We start from the raw sequence: 16711 nt of genomic DNA, 5'->3' as shown, positions 1-16711 counted from the left end.
TGTAGATTTGTGGACTAGTCTAACTGTTTAGATCACAACTGAAAAGCAGTTTAGATCATAGTGTAGATATATTGGTTTCTATGATAAAGTTACTCATCTTCCTATTTCCAGAAAGTCAGTTGTATAACCACAATATATACACTTTGATTTTGTGCACAGCTTCTATCTGAAAACCACAAACTGATTACAAAATAGTAGAGTATTATTAGCTCTTGGGTTATTACAAAAATCTCAAAAGCTAAGAGTTACAGATGATACAAGTACATATTTATACAATAATAACATATGAAGTTTATGTTGAACATATACAAATGAAGTTAATGTTGGTATACATAATAACCCTCTGATAAAAAAAAGCTCAAAAGAGTTGCTGTATAGTGTGTGTACCAAATCACCAGGCGTGTACGAACCGTTCTCTTTCTAAACCCGTTTCGGTTTTCCTCTCCTGGAACTCATGAATCATTTTGATAAGAGCACTTGCCTTTCTCCCGCCTCCACACTCGCCGTTACTTAACGCCGTGTAAAGCGACCCCATGACTGACGGATCCTTAGCCAGGGCTCCAACGACGTCACTCCCTCCGTTAACACACAAATTCAAAAGCAGAAGGACACAGTGCTGCTTCGTCACCGGCGAAACCTCCGATGAACCCAGAACCTTCACCGCGAGTTTCAATCCTCCACGACGGAGCACAGAGATCATCCCGTCGGGATACTCCGCAATTTTCGCGAGAACCGCAATCGAATCCGCCTTGGCTCCGTCACCGATCTCGCCGGATCTCACGAGATCCAAAAGAACGGAAACAGCTCCAGCGGCGAGGACGCGCCAGTGATTATCCGAATGTTGAATCAGCAAACTCCTAATCGCGATCAACGCGTTGCGTTTCGCGGAATCTCCGTAATCACAACCGTTAACGATTCTCAACAATCCTGGAATCGAATCTGGGATCTCGCCGATGGATCTGCTGTAGTCTCCGAGAGAAGAGAGATAGAATATCGCAGCTGCTGCGTGTTGTCTACTCTCTCTCCTCGCTCCTTCGTTTAAAACCTCCACGATCATCCCCAATCCACCGCCGTCTCCGCCGATTCGAACTTTCCCGGCGTTATCTTTCGAAAGATTGAAAATCACAGCCATGGCGTTCTCTTGAATCGTCGGATCTCCAGAGCGAAGAAGCTTCATCAGCGATTCCACCACACCAGCTTCCACCAAACGAGATCTGTTGAAGCTACTCGTCTTCGTGAGAATCCGAATCTCCACTAACGCCTTTACCATCTCTTTAGAGCCGCCGTTTATCAATTCTCCGGCGAGAAAGTCCGAGATGAGCTTCCCGGCTTCTTCCGCCGCTAAACTTTCAGGAACACTCGTTTTCTTCTTCTTCTTCTTCTTACTCTTATTATCAGTCTCTTGCTTGAAGTAACTCTGAATCAATTGCTTGACGGAGACGTTACCAACCAAAACAGTACTCACTAGATTCTTCCCGGTCTTAGGGCACGTGATGTTACCGGCGGAGAACCACTTCGCGATAGAGCTCCGATCATATGTGTGACCTGTTTCCAGAACCACTGGATCATTCATAATCTCTAGAGATATTGGACAACGTAGATCGTCAACGTTTAAGCCACGAATAACCAAATCGTCTTCTTCTTCCTTATCTTCATCTTCATCAACGCCGCCAAGTATCACGCATCTGCAGTAGCATATAAATCCAATTAAGCTGCTGAGAAGCTCGATTTCGTTCTTATCCTTACCCTCTACTGTAATCTCTTCTCCTAAAAAACCAATCTCTTTGACGCAATCGCTCCATTTTCGGACACCAACGTGATCGAGAACTCTGACTACTTCATCCCGGTTCGGGTTTATCCTGTTCTCGAACAGATTAAAGATCCAATAGACAGAGTCTAGGGCCCGTTTGTCATCCCGGTCGGGTCTTGCTTCGTATTTACGGGTCTGGCGGATTAGTAGATAGATTAGCTCGTTGACTTCTTCAGGTAAGTCAATGGATCCTACTGGGAATGTGTCGAGGCACGTGGATATGGATCGGGTCAAGACCCGGAAATGAGCTGAGATTTGGTCCGAGTTTGTCAACATATAAAGCTTACCTCCTTCTCGTGTACAGTCTTCTAATAAAAACATGAGTTTCTGGAAGATGACGTGGAGCTCTGAGAGGCTTAGGATTGCTGAACGAGGAAAGGAACGACCCGCTGGTATTAACCCGACCCGGATTTCTTGGAAGACGATCAAAAGACTAAGGACATGTCGGAGAGTTTCCTTAACGCTTCGTTTGTTGGTGGAGAAATGCTTTGATTTGAAGCTGAGAATCTCGCCGGCAATTTTTATCAGTGAATCAATGAGAGTGGTTATGGAGACTGATTCGCATGGATGTACCGCCGTAAAAGTTAGAATCCGACGGTTTTGTGTGAGGATCATAGTATGATATTGTGAGTTTGATATTTTGTTCGAGTGTGTTGAAGTTTCTGAATGTTTGTGTCGTGAGTATATATACAATTCGTGTGGCCTTTCATTTTTCAACTTTCTACATATCTTCGACACATGACGAGGTTTGATTCGTTAACAAACTTTTGGGGTCTGTAAATCTGCCACGTGATATGCAGTGGCGATTATGTGTTATGTGGGACCAGTTTGTCCTGAGTGCATGGATGAGAGTAGCCGACAATTTTGTAGGACCGTTCTGATAATTTTCCAAGTTCAATTATTTATTTAATTTTTGTTTTTTATAATATGTTTAGCTACGAATAAACACGTATTTCAATTGATTGATTGATCCAATGATGTGAGCTGAAGGAGACTTCGAGGATGGTGGGAAAACAATTTCAAAGAATTTTTTTCTGATTTTCAATTTTAAGCGGTTAGTTCTTTATGGGGACATTTGATCATATAACCAAAAAAAATTATAAGTAACCAAATAACCATCACAATTAAATTAAAAAGTATTGTCATACATATTAGGGAGAATTTCATATTTACCATATTTATATTATCATTATTTATTTCTATCACTGCTAAATAGATATTTTCAAAAATAAATTATTCATTAAGTGGCAACAAACTCTCACGTCATTGTTCTCTCTATATATAATATTAATTATTTAAAGAAATAAAAATAAATTTTTTTTTAATGTTTTTGAATTGTACTTTTTCAAATTCAAATTTTTTATAATTTTATAATTTCTTTTTGAAAATAAAAAATTATGTTTGAAACTATTTTAAGTATTTATTTATATATTTATTAAAAATCTAAATTTTACTTTTTAAAAACTCTACCTCCATCTCTCAACTCTAAACCTAAGTCTAGATTAGTTAACTCTAGAGATATAAATGTCTTTTACTCTTTATTAAAAGTGAAGATAAAAATAATTAGTATAAACATAAAAAGTGATAATATAAATGTGATATTTGTGACAATTTTCATGCATATTATTGCTATATCTCCTTTATCTATACCTATGTGTAATATTCAACCCTACTAACAGCCGAGAGAAAAAAAGGAGAGAAGAAGAGCATTTGTCATGTTTTGTTGTCTTAAGATATTATTGGTTTCTTCGCTACCACCCGCAAACACATCTTTTGCGGTTGGTAGCGGTTGTTGGCGTTTTGAACAATCATTCAAACCGCTTTAAACCGTTTTAAACCGCTCTAAACCTCATAAATTTAAAAGCTGGTTTCAATTAACGTTTGCAGTTGTGGGCAGTTAGGAGATGATAATTTTTTTTCATTTTTTAAAACAATATAAATACAAAAATAAAAATATTCAATAAATTTTTTTAATTGGAATTATAAAAATACTAAAATATATCTATTGTATTTTAATTAATATGGTAAAATTTTAAAATAAAAATATTTAATCTAGGTTGAAAATGTAGTATTTAATTATAAATATACAAATGAACTATTAGATGTTATATTGATATATATATGGACCACCAATAAAAAGATTAGACATATGAAATAATTAATAAATTTTAAAAAGTAGTGATGATTTATCAAAAAGTGAATTTAACTTTGTTAGTATAAATGTTTATAAGATGTTAGATTATTTCCAATGTATTTTATTTTTTTCTCTAAAATTGATTTTTTTTATAACAAAAATGAAATTTAGTTTAATATATTTTTGTATAATAGCATTACTCTAAATATACAATAAAAATAAATATGTTATTTTCTTAAATATAGAAGTAAAAAGTAAGTTCTACTCTAAAGAAAAAATAAAGATGGAATGATGTTGGCCTTTTAATTTTTAATCTTTAAATGTTATTCTCTCCGTTTTAGTAAGATAGATGATTTAGAAAAAATATTTTACAAAAATAGATTTTTGTATTTTCTATGAAAAATTTTAAATTTCAAAAAAATTAATTGATTTTAATAAATTATTATTGGTTAAAAGTTATTAAAATTACAAAAAATAATACATTTATTACCGTGATTTAGTGTGTTTTCTTAATTATGTAAAATTTTACTCCCACTGTTTCAATATAAGTGGTATTAAGGGTTTTGTACATGGATTAAGAAAATACAAACTTTTATACAATTTATTTTAGTTGCAAAAAATATTACTAAATTAAACTAATTCAACCATTAAAAACACAGTATTTTGTAATTGGTCACAAATTTTAAATGATATTAATTTTTTTCTAGAATAACGAAAATATCAATAATTTTGAAACAATTTTTTTTCTCTAAATACCACTTAAAATTAAAATGATACGGATGGTAGGATTATATAAGAGAAGATAACAATAGGTTTGGAAATACTCCTAGAAAAAAACCACCCTAAATTTTAAAGTCGGTCAACTGAAGTTAGTAAAGTTAAAATGATGCTTGCGTGCGCGTAATAATAATATTTGTATTTGTGATTAATTGTTTGTACGTTGGTTATAGAAGCTGCTTGGAAGAAAGATATTTTTAAGATTAAAAAAAGAAAGATATTTTTAGGATTAAAAATAAATAAATATATTTTTAGGATTATTGATTAGGACTCGGGAGACAAGAACATTGCAATGGAGTTGTCTTTTTATAATATTTTTCTTTGGTTAGATAGATTTCAAGAAACAATGGACGGTGCCATTTTCTTATACAAAATTCTTAGAACCGTCTTGATATTTTTGTTATCGTAGGGAACTTTCATTTTCATAAAAAGAGACAAAAGAGTATCACTGGATACGAAAAAAACATACCAAACCAGTTCATTCTCAACCGGTAGATTATCTCACAACCGTAAAATTTAACACCAAAGCAAACCAAGATCAAACAATCCTTTACTTATATTCAGAATAAGTTTTCGTGCAAGGGACCATCAAGGTTTCATGTCGGGTGGTGCCATAAAAGTGATTCGGTAGAGAAACCTTAAAACATAAAAGGGAAATAGAAAGCAGTTAAACACCACCGTGTCTCACTCGCAACACTTTGAAAATTTCTCTCTTGCAAGTTTATATCTTCTTGAGCTTAGAGAAGGTCCCTGACTCTGAAAAGTAAGTGCTTTGAGTCCCACTGCCTAACCCTAAAGCCTGTTGAGGATTGCACAGCTCTATTCCCTGCACAATATTGGAGTTTCTAAAGTCAATAAATACAGCACGAAAGCTGAGAAACCTTTGAAGAGAACTGAATTGAAATGTTTTGTTTTACCTGCACAGGAGTAAAAGCCAGACTCGATGTCAATCCAGAGGTAGTGGCACCACCTGCATAGTTTCTTTCTTTCAGCCTGAAAAAAAACCATTCATAAACATAATCACAATGAGATACACTGAAGAACAGGACACTGAAGATCAATAAAAATACAAAACAAACAGGAGAAATAGAGGTAGAGTTACTTTTTGGCGATGGTAGGATTAATCTTGAGCTTGCTGGGAACACTGGATATACGCAGCCTGTTGCTCCCAGCCTGGCCAAGCATCCCGTATCCTTCACCTAACCCATCACCTATTATCATCAAGTATTAGATTCAGTGCCTTACAAAAAGTGATCCTATTAACAAGTGTGTGGTCTTTTTACCAAGAGAGCTCTCTTCGGGTGTACCAAAGGCCATCCTGTTGGCAAGCTTCCTCATGTCTGTCACTGCATACCTTTCTTTCATTTTCCTTAAACGGCGACCACCTCTTCTTTTTTTAGGCTCGGAATCAGGAACGGGAAGCGGTTTAGGCTGCCTTGCGGGAGGAGGTTCTTGCCACTTCTCAATCTTCTTACGGATCTCTTCCCTCAAAGCTTTCCCATTCGTTCCCGACGGGTCTCCTCTAGTAGCATCAACTCTCGCCGCCAAAGTAGATTTTGCAGCCAAGATCCTGCCAGCGCGACTCTTAAGCGCGGGAGGCGTGCTCTGGAAAATCTCCGTCTGCTCCAGATACCCCACACGTAACTGTGACGTTGCACTAGAGAACCCGGCAAGGTTCTTCCTCTTGTGGCCAAGAACTTGTACATTACAGGCAGGCATTTTAGCAAGCGCCGACAAACCTCCAGCAGTTCCCATGAGCTTGGCTGCAACAGCACTCCCGACAATAGCAGAAAGATTCGGTGCAATAGACCCCATCTTGCTTTCGACAAAGTCAAGAACCTTCTTCCTAGCGGAATCAAGATCTAAAGCTCGATCACAAGCCTCTAGAGTCTTCTGCAGGACATCCTCCGGGAGTGGGCTCCCTTTGGTGGTCAAGGCAGTGACTGAAACAACCATGATAATAGCAGATGGAAGAAGGCCTTCAAGATCAACGAGAGTTAAATCCGTCTCATTGCCTATCTTTTTGACAACGCGGGCGTAGTCAATAGGGTGGTTTACCAGAGATTCAAGCTCTTGAAACTTGAGTCTGTACTTGTCACGGATGAAGTTGTGGACGATGGCAATCTCGTTCTCAATGTCAACCGAGAGCTGGTTGCAATCCACGATTAGCTTGTATTCAGGATCGTCTTCTAGCACAGTTCCTTTCTCCGTTCCATCAGATTCCTTTCCAAGAGCCTCTTCCACTTTCTGCAATACATAAAGAAGTATTAAAACAGATAAAGAACTTAAAAAGTTTAAATCTTTGAAACTAACAAACCTGCATAATGTCAAGGTATCTCTGAGATTTCTGGAGCTTAGAAACGGAATCGAGATCATCGTAGTTAAGGGTTTCTAAGTCAGCCATGTCCATGTCGATATCTTCTTCATCCTTTTTCGCATCATCACCATCAGACTCATCCTGAAATTTAGACCATAGCTCCTCAAAGTTAATATTACGAACAAAATAGTGAATCAATAACTTTAAAGGCTCACCAGTTCTGCTTCATTGTCAGATAAGTCGTCAAGGTCTGCGAGGAAAGAATCTTCAAGAGTTGCCTTCAACAACAGATCAAAGTTTGTGTTTCAGAAACTTAGACACACTCTCATATAAAAATCAAACAAAACCAATATGTAACATCACGGACACACTAAAACTGAAATTGAACAATCGACAAGATAAATCAAATCAATTAAGAAAAAACTATATATGTCGTGACAAGACAGCAACTGGCGAGTCATTTATCAAACGACGAAGACTCGTGATTTAGAGAAGAATTGATAACAAAAGTAGAGACAAATGATGAGAGGAGGGTTGGTGAAGCGCTTACCATATCTTCCACTCGGAACGAAAACGCTCAGAAACCCTAATTTCTATGAAGCTCGGAGATTCGAGAAGAAATTGAACAACTCTTTTTTTTTTCTCTTCCTTTGAAAGCGATTGAATGAATGGATGCTTAAAACGAAGTCTCAATCATTTACTTGGGCCTTGATTAGATGGGCCTTAATAGCCCATATATTAATCAATTTTGTAAAATGTTAAAATCTAGATACCAAGAGTTGAGTACCCCAAGATGGATCATTGCAAATTTGAAACTATTAGTCATATGATCCTATACTAGGTCCGTGGATTGGACAGATTCTCATGCGCTTTTGACTCTTACTAATGGATATCTAGGGTTCAAAATTTTATATAGGCTTGGAATGAGCCATAACTTTATACTTAGATGATAACCCGCGTATGGTGAATTTTTTATACTAATGTTTATTCACTAAATGATTTTAACATTTTGTAATACTATAATATTTATAGATTGTAAATGACGAATACAAATATTGGTCTCTTAAATGTATCATCGTTGTTGAAGAGTTAACGTATTACAACTTATTTTATTTATTTTTAAGATTTTATGTGCACAAAATAAATTAAGTTTTATGGCTGACACAAATCAAAAAAGTTAGATAGGCAACATCAATTGTAAAATGATAAAAAGAAAATTAGGTTTTCTGCTCTCAATTTATATACTATTGACTCTCAATCAATATTTTGAAACCCGACCCGGACACTGAACTGGAGTGCTTTCTGGGTCACCGAGTCACCGGTTGGACTGCGGGCGAACCATGGATCAACAGATTCATTAAAATTAATATATAATTATATATAACTATTAAAAATAAATATTTAAAAGTATAATATGAATGATACTCTCAAAATTTAATTAAAAAAATCTAAAACATCAAAATTGTAATAGATTGTCAATAATAAAAATAAACTAATACCAAATAACATCATCTAATTTTAGTTCTCTTTATCATAGTACACTTCATTTTCTTTAGAAGACATAGTAAAATCTTCATCAAATTCTAAAAATCACAAACAAAATAGTTACTCAATTTATACACCATAAATATAAAAATCAAAAGTTCAATCAAAATTATAAAATACCGTTGAGATTTTCTTGGTTTGTCTTCATCATCTTTGGGATATTCTTCAGCAAGAGCATTCTCTAATTCGTTATAATCAAGCTCGCCAGGTTCTTCTTCTTCAACAATCCAGAACTCCATTTCAACAATCCAGCAAGAGCATTCTCTAGTTTTTTTTTTTTTTTTTGTGACAAATCCACATTCTAAAACCAGTTTTCCTCTTGAATCTTTTGACTGAATTACATAAGACCATGCAATATCTTTTTTTCCTCGGACCGAACGGTTTGCAGCAGATATTTCTTCGTACTTTTCCTCAGGGTCAGTCTCCATTGCCTGTAAAAATCATACACAAAGTTTAAAAAAAAATTATGGGACAAAAAAAAATATAAGTGTTGTACAAAACAAACAGAACATGACACAACATTGTGATTAAACAAAACAATAGTCACAGCAAAAAAAAAGTCACGCAGAACATGATTCATGTCATATGGTATTTGTATAAACAATTAGAATAAGATTACTGACTTTGATTCATACCAAACATATAATGATGAACAAATAAAAACTATAAACCTAGTCGGGGATACAGAGTATGTGAGACAGCCGCAAGAAAAACAATACTAGTCTGAAAACCTAATCTTTTTACTTGGAATATCCAACCATTTTAATATCATAACTAAAAAAAAACTAAAATGGTAAATAAAAGTAATCCACTGGTTCAACCGGTGCCCGGGTTCCGGGTTTTAACGGTTTTTTGCGGGTTTTACCGGGTTTTTAAATAGTGGATATTTTTTAAAACCTAAACCGGAATACATGCTGGGTCACCGGGTCAACCGGTCCGACCGCGGATCCGGGTCGGGCGTAAAAACACTGCTCTCAATAAATGATTTCATTTTTTACTTCTATAAAATTGTACTTTCGTTCTTAGTTATGTTTCACTGATTTGAATTTGGTTTCTTTTTTTAATTTCTTCTGTGAATTCGGTGAATTACATAAGAGTGAATTTAAAACGATGCACATCTGTAAGAATTAGTTCCACTCTAGATACATATCTAAGAATCAAATTTTTGAAGAAAATCAACGGCAAACTCTATTTATATGTTAGTGTTCAAATCTAATGTATCAAGCTGTTATAAAATATAAATACACACTCGAAATATAAATGTATGTCTAGTATATATTCACTAGTTCGGTTTAAAAATCATCTAATTCTAGAACAACAAAATAAATTGTTTATTTTATTAACTTACGCCTTTGGGGTTTAGTTACTTAAGAGTATACCGATAAGAAAAATATAATACTTTACCTTATTCTAGTATATGTAAACTATGTATAAAGTAAGATTGTTTGATTTATTAAATGATACACCAGAAAACTTATAATAAATAGTTCAAATATTGGATTTAAAAGCAAAGGATGTATGATCAATGAAAGAAAAGAAACAATATATTAAAAGAAATTAAGTAAACGTCAAAGCATAAAGAAAAATCTGTTTTTTTTTTTTAAAAGGATCTAAAGAAGTTAAGAAAAGATCTGAAGAAATTGAAAAAAAAATTGCAGGAATCAAAAAGAAAGCGAAGAAGATAATAAAAATTTAAACAATTGTTTATATGAAAAATTAATAATAAGATAAAAGTATTTAAAGCATAAACAAAGTCTAATTAAATTAAATTTACCTTCTGTTAATTCCAATACTGAAAATATAACAAATAGTGAGTTTTAATCATTTCAAATTTGTTGAGCAACACATTGAATAAATAAATAAAAAATTCTGAATTGGCATATTAATTATATTTTAGTTGTCAATTCTAATGTAATATATATCTATTAAAATCTAACCCAATTATAATCGTATTTGATTTCTCATACTCTAATTGTTGAAACTCTCATTTGATCAAAAACAGAATATAAAAGGCCTATGCTCCTTCTTTGGCTACATAGGAAAAATAAGAAACTAAGTCTCAACTTTTCACCCCATAAGATCTAAAGATATCCTTACTATGATTTAACAAGGTTTCTCTATTGTGCTTTCTTTTGATCGATTTTGTTTAATTTAACTTATAATGCTCGAAGTTTAAATTTAGAAAAATGTTATGAGTATTATAACACTATAAAATTTTATAACTGAATAAACGACAATACTAAGTATGCTCACATGTCATTTTTAGTTATATAATTAGAATTTGATGTAAATAACACTGATTGCTTAACATAATCACACTCACAACCAAATGAACATTAAAATAAATTATATCATCGATAAAAACCAAGACATCACAACCCGCCCGTAGGGCGGGCCGATCCTAGTTTTCTATAAAAAGAAAAAAAATTATTTTTATATAAAAACTCATAAATGTTGTTCTTTTGGTTTTTCTTCGTAAATTGGTTAATTTTCTCAAAAACTAGTTTTCCTAAATTTTAGAAAATTTGATTGGTAAAACAAATAGTTTTTACAAAAACCAAAACCAAAACCAAAAACTTGATTAGATGAAAAATGGTTTTTGGAAAAATATAAGCAAAAACCTAAAGCAAAAACTACAAACATTCACCACCTTAGTTTATTATGTTTGTATCTGTAGTTTTCCCACTAATCAAAACCCAGGGTCTGAAACCATAAAGACTGCAGTGAAGTAAATAGACAAATAAAAGATAACGTTTGGGAGGATACAGAATCGAGAAACACAAAAAAGAAATATATTATTCTAGTGGTGACGTTTATAGAGTTATTTTAAAGAATTCAAAATGATCAATCAGACCTTTTGTCAGTTTCTTAGCCGTAACTCTTAAACATGTTACCCGTGAGAGAGACTGTCATTGAAGTCACATTCACCCAATAAAAATCATTGAAGACGAAGAAGAAACCAATCCAATACTCAAAATCTTTGCGTTTGTGAGAATCTGTCAATGGATGAAGAAGATAGGATTGAAGAAGCAAGCAGCAACACCAGCTTGAGACGTGTTGGCACCGGAAGTAGCAGTGACCGGAGATGGGTCGACGGAAGCGAAGTCGGCTCCGAAACGCTGCCGTTTCCGGAGTTCAAAGATGTTGCAGACTATAGTTTTGGGAATTTGCGGAGAAGACTCATGAAAAAGCCCAAAAGAGCTGACTCTCTTGATGTTGAAGCTATGGAAATTGCAGGTGTTCATGGCCACGATCTCAAGGTTTGATTTTTAGATTGAAAAGTTTTGATTTTTCCTTTCTTTTTTTTTTTTTTTTCTGTTGTTGACATAATAATCCAACTTTGTGGTTTGTAATGAAAGGATATATCACTTTTGGGTACGATTGGGATAGCGTTTCAGACGTTAGGTGTTGTGTATGGAGACATGGGAACAAGCCCTTTGTATGTGTTTGGTGATGTGTTCAGTAAAGTTCCTATCAGATCAGAAGTTGATGTTCTTGGTGCCTTGTCTCTCGTTATCTACACTATTGCTGTCATTCCTTTAGCCAAGTATGTCTTTGTTGTCCTTAAAGCCAACGACAATGGCGAAGGTAATAATATTACATCCCTAATCCTTGTTTTTTTTTTGTAAAAAGTGGTGTTATGTGGTTCTAAGTATATGTGTGTGTGTGTGTGTGCAGGAGGAACGTTTGCGTTGTACTCGCTGATTTGTAGGTATGCGAAGGTGAATAAGCTGCCAAATCAGCAACCTGCGGATGAGCAGATCTCGAGTTTTAGGCTTAAACTCCCAACCCCTGAGCTGGAACGAGCTTTAGGCATTAAAGAAGCTTTAGAGACAAAAGGGTATTTGAAAACTCTTCTTCTGCTTTTAGTACTAATGGGAACTTCCATGATTATTGGCGATGGGATTCTCACACCAGCTATGTCAGGTGAGTCTGTATTTACTGGAATAGAGTTTCCCAAATGATTTGGATTCATATGGTGTAACATTGGCTTTTTGGTTATTATGCAGTGATGTCTGCAATGAGTGGTTTACAAGGTGAAGTTGAAGGTTTTGGAACAAGTGGGTTATTACTATCACATGATCTCTCTTCTTTATATGTCTATGCAATATCGTCTTGATTTTGTTTTTGATCGTTTACATACACAATCTTGTTGTGTGTCAGATGCATTGGTTCTGTCTTCGATTGTGATCCTTGTGGCTTTGTTCAGCATACAACGGTTTGGGACGGGTAAAGTGGGGTTTCTGTTTGCTCCAGTTCTGGCGCTCTGGTTCTTCTCACTCGGTTCTATTGGAATCTACAATCTGTTGAAGTACGACATCACCGTCATAAGAGCACTGAACCCGTATTACATCGTCTTGTTCTTCAACAAGAATAGCAAACAGGCTTGGTCTGCTCTTGGTGGATGTGTCTTATGCATTACAGGAGCCGAAGCAATGTTTGCAGATTTGGGACATTTCTCAGTTCGTTCTATACAGGTTAGCACCACTTTCTTGATCATTAATGATTTTATTGATGATGGCTATAATAATGGTATTTGGATCAGATGGCATTCACTTGCGTCGTGTTCCCATGCCTCCTCTTAGCTTACATGGGCCAAGCTGCTTATCTAACACAGCATCCTGATGCCTCAGCTCGCATTTTCTATGATTCAGTTCCTGGTAATATGAAATTGACATACTATTTGTTCCTGCTTATCTAACTGAAGTTTTTTTGAAAATGCAGAGAGTTTGTTCTGGCCTGTGTTTGTGATTGCCACATTAGCAGCAATGATAGCGAGCCAAGCTATGATCTCTGCGACTTTCTCATGCGTCAAACAAGCCATGGCTCTCGGCTGCTTCCCGAGGCTGAAGATAATCCACACTTCTAGGAAACGGATGGGTCAGATCTACATCCCCGTCATCAACTGGTTCTTGATGATCATGTGCATACTCGTTGTCTCCATCTTCAGAAGCACAACTCACATCGCCAATGCTTATGGTACAGTTTGATTCAGTTCAGTTCAGTTTCCCCCAAAGCTTTCTGGTTCCTGATGTTCTTTCTTGTTTCAGGCATAGCAGAAGTAGGTGTGATGATGGTGAGCACAGTGTTGGTAACACTAGTGATGCTTCTCATTTGGCAAACCAATCTCTTTCTTGCTCTTTGTTTCCCGCTTGTCTTCGGATCCGTTGAGACCATCTACCTGCTTGCGGTTCTCACCAAGATCCTGGAAGGCGGTTGGGTGCCGCTTGTGTTCGCCACTTTCTTCCTCACCATTATGTACATTTGGAACTACGGAAGCGTGCTCAAGTACCAAAGCGAGGTCCGGGAAAGAATCTCCATGGACTTTATGCGTGAGCTTGGTTCAACTCTTGGAACGATTCGAATCCCCGGGATTGGACTGCTTTACAACGAGCTTGTTCAAGGCATTCCTTCCATTTTTGGACAGTTCCTGCTCACTCTTCCCGCCATTCACTCAACGATCGTCTTTGTCTGCATCAAGTATGTCCCTGTCCCGGTTGTTCCTCAGGAAGAGAGGTTCCTCTTCAGACGGGTTTGTCCTAAAGACTACCATATGTTCAGATGCATCGCGAGGTACGGTTACAAAGATGTCAGAAAAGAAGACTCTAGAGTCTTCGAGCAGCTTCTCATTGAAAGTCTAGAGAAGTTCTTGAGATGCGAAGCGTTAGAGGATGCTTTAGAGAGCACTCTCACTGATTTCGATCCGGATAGAGTTTCCGTTGCGAGTGATAGTTACACAGACGACCTCATGGCACCTCTCATTCGCCGAGGAAAGCTGTCTGAGCCAGAGGCAGAGCAAGAGTTGGAGACAGATGTTTTGCCGTCTTCAAGCGTAGGGGCGTCCATGGAGGAAGATCCAGCTCTGGAATATGAGCTTGCGGCTTTAAGAGAGGCCACGGACTCGGGGCTAACGTATCTGCTGGCTCATGGAGATGTGAGGGCGAAGAAGAATTCGATATTTTTGAAGAAGCTTGTGATTAATTACTTGTATGCGTTTCTGAGAAGAAACTGCAGAGCTGGGGCTGCCAATCTCACTGTTCCTCATATGAACATCTTGCAAGCTGGGATGACTTATATGGTCTGATGTTTTTGATTCTTTGAATCATCTCTCCAAGCATTAGGCTTTGTTTCCTGCGATCCACTTTTGTGTTTGTTGTTACCGTGAGGAAGATTTCATAATATTCATGTTTGTAATAGTTAATTGGGGGGAGATAAAAATTTATCATGTCCTTATAAGTAAACATAATTATATACTTTTTCATATTTATGTCAAAAACAAATTTTCGATTACAAAATGGATTCTACTTGTACGTTGTAAATTGTAACTGTATTTTACTACATGTGGCATACTTCATCACTACAAAATTGAGAGCATTGCACATGGAAATTTTGGTTTGTCAAAATCTTACACAATTGGCTACTTTGCATGCGTATTAGACTGACATGCTCCTAGAACAAACGAGTAGTGAGAAGTTCCAATTTGTTTGTAACGTGTTTGTAAATATGCTTTCATGTACTTGTTAGGTTTATGGAAGGGAAAGATTAAAAGTGGCTGTTGGACTATTGACAGATTAAGTTGATCATATGGGTGATCATAAGTTGATTAAAGCAAATACTTAATTCTTTTTATTTGAATGTTGTTTCAGGTTGTATTTATCTGAGAAATATTTTTCTCAAATGGTTTTGTTGTCAGGACAATAGTATATCTCCGGTGAATGTGGATGAGTCAGACGAGATAGATACGGTATGCTCGCGTTGTGTGGTTGTGGATGTTAGGAGTGGGGAATGTGTTGTTGAAAGGCTAAGGGAATATTGGATGGTTGTAGTCTTGAGTGGAGATGTTGTGTACATGGAAATTCAAGTTAGGTGAATCTCTTGATGGATTGATGTTTAATAAACTTTGTGAATATGGATAGTGACTGACATGAATTTATGCAAGTTTTGCAAAATTTTGATTCTGAATAAAGATTCAACCTTTACTTATGCTTCGTATCCGAGATCAAAAGTATAATGAGGTTGTTAAGTTGCCGTAAATCGCTAGAACAAACGAGTAGTGGGAAGTTCCAATTTGTTTGTAATGTGTTTGTAAATATGCTTTCATGTACGTGTTAGGTTTATGGAAGGGAAAGATTAAAAGTGGCTGTTGGACTATTGACAGATTAAGTTGATCATATGGGTGATCATAAGTTGATTAAAGCAAATACTTGTATTCTTTTTATTTGAATGTTGTTTCAGGTTGTATTTATCTGAAAATATTTTTCTCAAGTGGTGTTGTTGTCAGGACAATAGTATATCTCCGGTGAATGTGGATGAGTCAGAGGAGATAGATATGATATGCTCGCGTTGTGTGGTTGTGGATGTTAGGAGTAGGGAATGTGTTGTTGAAAGGCTAAGGGAATATGGATAGAACGTTTGTTCCTTTCTATTCATTTTTTCAAAGGTTTTTTTTTCTATTTATTTCATTCATTAAATGGTCGCCCATTAAAACCATATAGTAGAGATGCATAAATTTGTCTTATTCATATTCTAACAATTATGACGTATTAGTGGTGTGTCCGCGCTACACGCAGATTGTTGTCATTTGTCCTATTCACTTATGTAATTTATTTTGCAGTTTCTTGTTTTTAATTTTATAATGTATTTAATGAATTTGATATTCGGCCAGATGCGCAAGTATCGATTTCTTCATGGAAATTGTAAGAAATTTTTATGGGGAACATGTTTTTTTTGTTTATAATGTTTACTATAAGTGATGGTAACATATGTGCCCGAAGCGTCACAGTTTAAGGCTTGAAAGATGTGGTTGGTGTCATGTGTTTTGATCTCAGTCTCCCTTTGCATTGTATAAGGTTTCTTGTTAGGCTCTTGAGTTGAGAGGAAAGAGATATTTTGCTGGGAATCCTTTTTTTTTTTGGTTTTAGTATGATTACCTTGTTAACATGTATTGGAAACTCATTGAGGAAGCCTTTTATAAAACAGACGTGTCTGATTGTTCGAACGATTGTTTGAACTCTTAATGTTTATAATAGCTATGAATGTTTCAGTGGCTGTTTATTTGTTTATATTTAGTGCATACTTATTTTAGACGTTGTGGGAAGACTTTTTGTGAACTTGGGCTTAATTGCTC

The 16711-nt window shown here is 35.7% G+C and overlaps 3 protein-coding genes across 3 annotated transcripts; 1 reads left to right on the top strand and 2 right to left on the bottom strand.

The window, feature by feature from the left end:
* Window positions 1-181: 181 nt before the first annotated feature.
* LOC103829733 (U-box domain-containing protein 19) lies at window positions 182-3022 on the bottom strand. The gene has a single exon (XM_009105433.3). It carries the CDS (start codon window positions 2423-2425, stop codon window positions 392-394), a length of 2034 nt encoding a protein of 677 aa, XP_009103681.2. The 5' UTR covers window positions 2426-3022; the 3' UTR covers window positions 182-391.
* Window positions 3023-5174: 2152 nt separating this feature from the next.
* On the bottom strand, window positions 5175-7743 carry LOC103829722 (U4/U6 small nuclear ribonucleoprotein Prp31 homolog). The gene is made up of 7 exons (XM_009105422.2): window positions 7589-7743; window positions 7254-7316; window positions 7039-7179; window positions 6005-6968; window positions 5824-5932; window positions 5639-5714; window positions 5175-5547 (listed from the first exon to the last, which is right to left on the bottom strand). The coding sequence occupies exons 1-7, from the start codon at window positions 7589-7591 to the stop codon at window positions 5443-5445; spliced, it is 1461 nt and encodes a 486-aa protein (XP_009103670.1). The 5' UTR covers window positions 7592-7743; the 3' UTR covers window positions 5175-5442.
* Window positions 7744-11382: 3639 nt separating this feature from the next.
* On the top strand, window positions 11383-14879 carry LOC103829716 (putative potassium transporter 12). Its single transcript, XM_009105410.3, has 8 exons — window positions 11383-11843; window positions 11943-12171; window positions 12262-12510; window positions 12594-12644; window positions 12748-13061; window positions 13130-13244; window positions 13309-13563; window positions 13635-14879. The coding sequence occupies exons 1-8, from the start codon at window positions 11586-11588 to the stop codon at window positions 14666-14668; spliced, it is 2505 nt and encodes an 834-aa protein (XP_009103658.1). The 5' UTR covers window positions 11383-11585; the 3' UTR covers window positions 14669-14879.
* Window positions 14880-16711: the final 1832 nt, after the last annotated feature.

Source organism: Brassica rapa, chromosome A01 (genome assembly GCF_000309985.2).
Source record: "Brassica rapa cultivar Chiifu-401-42 chromosome A01, CAAS_Brap_v3.01, whole genome shotgun sequence".
Classification (NCBI taxonomy): Eukaryota; Viridiplantae; Streptophyta; class Magnoliopsida; order Brassicales; family Brassicaceae; genus Brassica; species Brassica rapa.
The sequence above is the reverse complement of the archived record's forward strand: the minus strand, read 5'-3'. Positions and strand labels throughout refer to the sequence as shown.